This window comes from Oncorhynchus mykiss, chromosome 5, assembly GCF_013265735.2.
Source record: "Oncorhynchus mykiss isolate Arlee chromosome 5, USDA_OmykA_1.1, whole genome shotgun sequence".
NCBI classification, from domain to species: Eukaryota; Metazoa; Chordata; class Actinopteri; order Salmoniformes; family Salmonidae; genus Oncorhynchus; species Oncorhynchus mykiss.
In genome coordinates, this window is record NC_048569.1 from 8,300,298 (window position 1) to 8,308,830 (window position 8,533).

An 8,533-nucleotide genomic window follows, 5' to 3' on the forward strand; every position below is an offset into this window, starting at 1 on the left:
ATGTACAAATGGTTAAAGGACACAAGATAAAATAAATAAGCATAAAATGGGTTGTATTTACAATGGCATGTGTTCTTCACTGGTTGCCCTTTTCTCGTGGCAACAGGTCACAAATCTTGCTGCTGTGATGGCACACTGTGGAATTTCACCCAGTAGATATGGGAGTTTTTCAAAATTGGATTTGTTTTCAAATTCTTTGTGGATCTGTGTAATCTGAGGAAAATACAGTGCCTTGCGAAAGTATTCGGCCCCCTTGAACTTTGCCACCTTTTGCCACATTTCAGGCTTCAAACATAAAGATATAAAACTGTATTTTTTTGTGAAGAATCAACAACAAGTGGGACACAATCATGAAGTGGAACGACATTTATTGGATATTTCAAACTTTTTTAACAAATCAAAAACTGAAAAATTGGCCGTGCAAAATTATTCAGCCCCCTTAAGTTAATACTTTGTAGCGCCACCTTTTGCTGCAATTACAGCTGTAAGTCGCTTGGGGTATGTCTCTATCAGTTTTGCACATCGAGAGACTGACATTTATTTCCCATTCCTCCTTGCAAAACAGCTCGAGCTCAGTGAGGTTGGATGGAGAGCATTTGTGAACAGCAGTTTTCAGTTCTTTCCACAGATTCTCGATTGGATTCAGGTCTGGACTTTGACTTGGCCATTCTAACACCTGGATATGTTTATTTTTGAACCATTCCATTGTAGATTTTGCTTTATGTTTTGGATCATTGTCTCCGTCCCAGTCTCAGGTCTTTTGCAGACTCCATCAGGTTTTCTTCCAGAATGGTCCTGTATTTGGCTCCATCCATCTTTCCATCAATTTGAACCATCTTCCCTGTCCCTGCTGAAGAAAAGCAGGCCCAAACCATGATGCTGCCACCACCATGTTTGACAGTGGGGATGGTGTGTTCAGCTGTGTTGCTTTTACGCCAAACATAACGTTTTGCATTGTTGCCAAAAAGTTCAATTTTGGTTTCATCTGACCAGAGCACCTTCTTCCACATGTTTGGTGTGTCTCCCAGGTGGCTTGTGGCAAACTTTAAACAACACTTTTAATGGATATCTTTAAGAAATGGCTTTCTTCTTGCCACTCTTCCATAAAGGCCAGATTTGTGCAATATACGACTGATTGTTGACCTATGGACAGAGTCTCTCACCTCAGCTGTAGATCTCTGCAGTTCATCCAGAGTGATCATGGGCCTCTTGGCTGCATCTCTGATCAGTCTTCTCCTTGTATGAGCTGAAAGTTTAGAGGGACGACCAGGTCTTGGTAGATTTGCAGTGGTCTGATACTCCTTCCATTTCTATATTATCGCTTGCACAGTGCTCCTTGGGATGTTTAAAACTTGGGAAATCTTTTTGTATCCAAATCCGGCTTTAAACTTCTTCACAACCGTATCTCGGACCTGCCTGGTGTGTTCCTTGTTCTTCATGATGCTCTCTGCGCTTTTAACGGACCTCTGAGACTATCACAGTGCAGGTGCATTTATACGGAGACTTGATTACACACAGGTGGATTGTATTTATCATCATTAGTCATTTAGGTCAACATTGGATCATTCAGAGATCCTCACTGAACTTCTGGAGAGAGTTTGCTGCACTGAAAGTAAAGGGGCTGAATAATTTTGCACGCCCAATTTTTCAGTTTTTGATTTGTTAAAAAAGTTTGAAATATCCAATAAATGTCGTTCCACTTCATGATTGTGTCCCACTTGTTGTTGATTCTTCACAAAAAAATAAAATTGTATATCTTTATGTTTGAAGCCTGAAATGTGGCAAAAGTTCGCAAAGTTCAAGGGGGCCGAATACTTTCGCAAGGCACTGTATGTCTCTCTAATATGGTCATACATTGGGCAGGAGGTTAGGAAGTGCAGTTCAGTTTCCACCTCATTTTGTGGGCAGTGAGCACACAGCCTGTCTTCTCTTGAGAGCCATGTCTGCCTACGGCGGCCTTTCTCAATAGCAAGGCTATGCTCACTGAGTCTGTACATAGTCAAAGCTTTCCTTAATTTTGGGTCAGTCACAGTGGTCAGGTATTCTGCCGCTGTGTACTCTCTGTTTAGGGCCAAAAAGCATTCTAGTTTGCTCTGTTTTTTTGTTAATTCTTTCCAATGTGTCAAGTAATTATCTTTTTGTTTTCTCATGATTTGGTTGGGTCTAATTGTGCTGTTGTCCTGGGGCTCTGTAGGGTGTGTTTGTGTTTGTGAACAGAGCCCCAGGACCAGCTTGCTTAGGGGACTCTTCTCCAGGTTCATCTCTCTGTAGGTGATGGCTTTGTTATGGAAGGTTTGTGAATCGCTTCCTTTTAGGTGGTTGTAGAATTTAACGGCTCTTTTCTGGATTTTGATAATTAGTGGGTATCGGCCTAATTCTGCTCTGCATGCATTATTTGGTGTTCTACGTTGTACACGGAGGATATTTTTGCAGAGTCTCAATTTGGTGTTTGTCCCATTTTGTGAAGTCTTGGTTGGTGAGCGGACCCCAGACCTCACAACCATAAAGGGCAATGGCTGATTCAAGCTATGACTGATTCAAGTATTTTTAGCCAAATCCTAATTGGTATGTTGAAATGTATGGTTTCTTTTGATGGCATAGAATGCCCTTCTTGCCTTGTCTCTCAGATCGTTCACAGCTTTGTGGAAGTTACCTGTGGCGCTGATGTTTAGGCCAAGGTATGTATAGTTTTTTGTGTGCTCTAGGGCAACAGTGTCTAGATGGAATTTGTATTTGTGGTCCTGGTGACTGGACCTTTTTTGGAACACCATTATTTTGGTCTTACTGAGATTTACTGTCAGGGCCCAGGTCTGACAGAATCTGTGCATAAGATCTAGGTGCTGCTGTAGGCCCTCCTTGGTTGGTGACAGAAGCACCAGATCATCGGCAAACAGCAGACATTTGACTTCGGATTCTAGCAGGGGGAGGCCGGGTGCTGCAGACTTTTCTAGTGCCCGCGCCAATTCGTTGATATATATGTTGAAGAGGGTGGGGCTTAAGCTGCATCCCTGTCTAACCCCACGACCCTGTGTGAAGAAATGTGTGTGTTTTTTGCCAATTTTAACCGCACACTTGTTGTTTGTGTACATGGATTTTATAATGTCGTATGTTTTACCCCCAACACCACTTTCCATCAATTTGTATAGCAGACCCTCATGCCAGATTGAGTCGAAGGCTTTTTTGAAATCAACAAAGCATGAGAAGACTTTGCCTTTGTTTTGGTTTGTTTGGTTGTCAATTAGGGTGTGCAGGGTGAATACATGGTCTGTTGTACGGTAATTTGGTAAAAAGCCAATTTGACATTTGCTCAGTACATTGTTTTCATTGAGGAAATGTACGAGTCTGCTGTTAATAATAATGCAGAGGATTTTCCCAAGGTTACTGTTGACACATATTCCACGGTAGTTATTGGGGTCAAATTTGTCTCCACTTTTGTGGATTGGGGTGATCAGTCCTTGGTTCCAAATATTGGGGAAGATGCCAGAGCTAAGTATGATGTTAAAGAGTTTTAGTATAGCCAATTGGAATTTGTTGTCTGTATATTTGATCATTTCATTGAGGATACCATCAACACCACAGGCCTTTTTGGGTTGGAGAGTTTTTATTTTGTCCTGTAACTCATTCAATGTAATTGGAGAATCCAGTGGGTTCTGGTAGTCTTTAATAGTTGATTCTAAGATCTGTATTTGATCATGTATATGTTTTTGCTCTTTATTCTTTGTAATAGAGCCAAAAAGATTGGAGAAGTGGTTTACCCATCTCTCTCTCTGCGCCTCTCTCTGCGTCTCTCTCTCTCTCTCTCTGCGTCTCTCTCTCTCTCTCTCTGCGTCTCTCTCTCTCTCTCTCTGCGTCTCTCTCTCTCTCTCTCTCTCTGCGTCTCTCTCTCTCTCTCTCTCTCTCTCTGCGTCTCTCTCTCTCTCTCTGCGTCTCTCTCTCTCTGCGTCTCTCTCTCTCTCTCTCTCTCTGCGTCTCTCTCTCTCTGCGTCTCTCTCTCTCTGCGTCTCTCTCTCTCTCTCTGCGTCTCTCTCTCTCTCTCTGCGTCTCTCTCTCTCTCTCTGCGTCTCTCTCTCTCTCTCTGCGTCTCTCTCTCTCTCTCTGTGTGTCTCTCTCTCTCTCTCTGCGTCTCTTTCTCTGTGTCTCTCTCTCTGTGTCTCTCTCTCTCTGCGTCTCTCTCTCTCTGCGTCTCTCTCTCTCTGCGTCTCTCTCGCTTTCTCCTTATATCTTGTGCTCTATATTAGACACATCACTGCACTCTATACTCCTCTGTAAACTGGTCATCTCTGTGTACCCGTCGCAAGTCCCACTGGTTGATGCTTATTTATAAAAACCCTCTTAGGCCTTACTCCCCCCTATCTGAGATATCTACTGGAGCCCTCATCCTCCACATACAACACCCATTCTGCCAGTCACATTCTGTTAAAGGTCCCCAAAGCACCCACATCCCTGGGTCGCTGGTCTTTTCAGTTCGCTGCAGACAGGAACATGGAAACGGGACAGTTTTATCTCAGTCTCTTCATTCAAAGACTCAATCATGGAAACTCTTACTGACAGTTGTAGCTTCTTCACGTGATGTATTGTTGTCTCTACCTTCTTGCCCTTTGTGCTGTTGTCTGTACCCAATAATGTTTGTACCCTGTTTTGTGCTGCTACCTTGTTGTGCTGCTGCCATGTTGTGTTGCTCCCATGTTGTCATGTTGTGTTGCTCCCATGTTGTCATGTTGTGTTGCTCCCATGTTGTCATGTTGTGTTGCTCCCATGTGTGTCGTCATGTGTTGTTGCCATGCTATGTTGTTGTGTTAGGTCTTTCTTTATGTGGTGTTGTGTCCCCGTCCCCGCAGGAGGCCTTTTGGTAGGCCGTCATTGTAAATAAGAATTTGTTCTTAACTGACTTACCTTGTTAAATAAAGGCTACATAAGAAATAATAATCTCTTTCTATCTCTCTCAGCGAATGGCTCGCACCGGGATCATTGTCACCACCAGTGAGTCTGTCCTCCTCCAGCTGGTAGGCGACAAGGAGCACCCGAAATTCAAGGAGATCCAGAATATCATCAAGGCCAGCGCCCCCGAGTCTGGCTTGCTTTCTAAGGTCTAGACTAGGCCACATGGTCAAAAAGGAAAAGGTAGATTGAGGGTAGGGATATCTGTGATATTTGTTGCTTAATATATTTTTGGAGTTATAATTGAATTATATGTACCCATTTGATTCTTGAAGAATATAACTTGGAAATGCCTCATGACCTTAGTTCAGCTGTCACAGTCCATGAGAACCCAAAATATAACCGTATTTTATTCCAATGTTTGTAAACAACAATATATATATTGCATCCATAGCTCTGTCTATGGATTTGAGTGGTTATGTTTCACCAGCCCCTCCCTTATCTTTTTTTCTGCTGATTTGACGCTTTAAGGTGAATTGGGGGATGGACCAGTTTTCAGTCCTGGTCTGGGAAGGGGATGGACCAGTTTTCAGTCCTGGTCTGGGAAGGGGATGGACCAGTTTTCAGTCCTGGTCTGGGAAGGGGATGGACCAGTTTTCAGTCCTGGTCTGGGAAGGGGATGGACCAGTTTTCAGTCCTGGTCTGGGAAGGGGATGGACCATTTTTCAGTCCTGGTCTGGGAAGGGGATGGACCATTTTTCAGTCCTGGTCTGGGAAGGGGATGGACCAGTTTTCAGTCCTGGTCTGGGAAGGGGATGGACCAGTTTTCAGTCCTGGTCTGGGAAGGGGATGGACCATTTTTCAGTCCTGGTCTGGGAAGGAGATGGACCAGTTTTCAGTCCTGGTCTGGGAAGGGGATGGACCAGTTTTCAGTCCTGGTCTGGGAAGGGGATGGACCATTTTTCAGTCCTGGTCTGGGAAGGGGATGGACCAGTTTTCCGTCCTGGTCTGGGAAGGGGATGGACCAGTTTTCAGTCCTGGTCTGGGAAGGGGATGGACCAGTTTTCAGTCCTGGTCTGGGAAGGGGATGGACCAGTTTTCAGTCCTGGTCTGGGAAGGGGATGGACCAGTTTTCAGTCCTGGTCTGGGAAGGGGATGGACCAGTTTTCAGTCCTGGTCTGGGAAGGGGATGGACCAGTTTTCAGTCCTGGTCTGGGAAGGGGATGGACCAGTTTTCAGTCCTGGTCTGGGAAGGGGATGGACCAGTTTTCAGTCCTGGTCTGGGAAGGGGATGGACCAGTTTTCAGTCCTGGTCTGGGAAGGGGATGGACCAGTTTTCAGTCCTGGTCTGGGAAGGGGATGGACCAGTTTTCAGTCCTGGTCTGGGAAGGGGATGGACCAGTTTTCAGTCCTGGTCTGGGAAGCTCATTGCGTATGCAGCATTTCACTCCAGATGGATTAAATATTGTGAAAATCTAACCTTGTTGTAGGGAAGAACTTGTTAACCTTGTTGTAGGGAAGGACTTGTTAACCTTGTTGTAGGGAAGGACTTGTTAACCTTGTTGTAGGGAAGGACTTGTCTGGAACTGTAAGTGCTCATTGAGGTGATGTCATAGGACCACTACATTTCCACTGACCAGTTTCATGTGGGTTTGATAAACACTGGGTCTCAGACTAGGTTTGGGAAACCTTGGCTGGGCTTATTTGTGTACCAATGATATTTATGCACTGAGCTTTCCAGCCTGCCCGAGCACATGGGTGATTAAGTGCTTGCTTCATGTGACTGGTATATTGTATGTGAGTCAGGGTATGATGAATAAATATGATATATTTCCTAATGTATAATTCCTGTTTCCCTTTTTTGTCAACAGCTCACGGTATGACAGTAATTCGGAATTGAACTTCTTCATCTATTTTTATTATGTGTTCAGTGGCATGCCGTATTCTCTTATCTGCCTGTAATGAAAAGGGGGAAATAAATATAAGAAATTGTTGAGACATTTCTTTGATCTAGTTCTTACCCTTTTAGTTGGTCCTAAACCATGAAAATAAAACATTTCACAAAAGGCTTATTACACTAGTAAGCCTCATCGTAAATTATAAAAATCCCTCAATGCCGAATGCCGAAAGTCGCAAGCGTGTGAGACTACAGTACCTATCTGACTATCTGGTGTCTACAGTACCTATCTGACTATCTGGTGTCTACAGTACCTATCTGGTGTCTATAGTACCTATCTGGTGTCTACAGTACCTATCTGACTATCTGGTGTCTACAGTACCTATCTGACTATCTGGTGTCTACAGTACCTATCTGACTATCTGGTGTCTACACTACCTATCTGACTATCTGGTGTCTACAGTACCTATCTGACTATCTGGTGTCTACACTACCTATCTGACTATCTGGTGTCTACAGTACCTATCTGGTGTCTACACTACCTATCTGACTATCTGGTGTCTACAGTACCTATCTGACTATCTGGTGTCTACAGTACCTATCTGACTATCTGGTGTCTACAGTACCTATCTGGTGTCTACAGTACCTATCTGACTATCTGGTGTCTACAGTACCTATCTGACTATCTGGTGTCTACACTACCTATCTGACTATCTGGTGTCTACAGTACCTATCTGGTGTCTACACTACCTATCTGACTATCTGGTGTCTACAGTACCTATCTGACTATCTGGTGTCTACAGTACCTATCTGACTATCTGGTGTCTACAGTACCTATCTGGTGTCTACACTACCTATCTGACTATCTGGTGTCTACAGTACCTATCTGACTATCTGGTGTCTACAGTACCTATCTGACTATCTGGTGTCTACAGTACCTATCTGGTGTCTACAGTACCTATCTGGTGTCTACAGTACCTATCTGACTATCTGGTGTCTACAGTACCTATCTGACTATCTGGTGTCTACACTACCTATCTGACTATCTGGTGTCTACAGTACCTATCTGGTGTCTACACTACCTATCTGACTATCTGGTGTCTACAGTACCTATCTGACTATCTGGTGTCTACAGTACCTATCTGACTATCTGGTGTCTACAGTACCTATCTGACTATCTGGTGTCTACAGTACCTATCTGGTGTCTACACTACCTATCTGACTATCTGGTGTCTACAGTACCTATCTGACTATCTGGTGTCTACAGTACCTATCTGGTGTCTACAGTACCTATCTGGTGTCTACAGTACCTATCTGACTATCTGGTGTCTACACTACCCATCTGACTATCTGGTGTCTACAGTACCTATCTGACTATCTGGTGTCTACAGTACCTATCTGGTGTCTACACTACCTATCTGACTATCTGGTGTCTACACTACCTATCTGACTATCTGGTGTCTACAGTACCTATCTGACTATCTGGTGTCTACAGTACCTATCTGGTGTCTACAGTACCTATCTGGTGTCTACACTACCTATCTGACTATCTGGTGTCTACAGTACCTATCTGACTATCTGGTGTCTACAGTACCTATCTGACTATCTGGTGTCTACACTACCTATCTGACTATCTGGTGTCTACACTACCTATCTGACTATCTGGTGTCTACAGTACCTATCTGGTGTCTACAGTACCTATCTGACTATCTGGTGTCTACACTACCTATCTGACTATCTGGTGTCTACAGTACCTAT

General features: G+C 43.9%; 1 protein-coding gene across 1 annotated transcript in view; it reads left to right on the top strand.

Annotated features, from left to right (window-relative positions):
• The window catches only part of isoc1 (isochorismatase domain containing 1), a 16,161-nt gene extending 9,443 nt beyond the window's left edge, over positions 1 to 6,718 (top strand). The window contains exon 5 of the mRNA XM_021601561.2: positions 4,947 to 6,718. Coding sequence (XP_021457236.1) covers positions 4,947 to 5,093 — 147 coding nt within the window. The 3' untranslated portion in view covers positions 5,094 to 6,718. The remainder of the gene's footprint in view (positions 1 to 4,946) is intronic.
• The last annotated feature ends 1,815 nt before the right edge of the window (positions 6,719 to 8,533 follow it).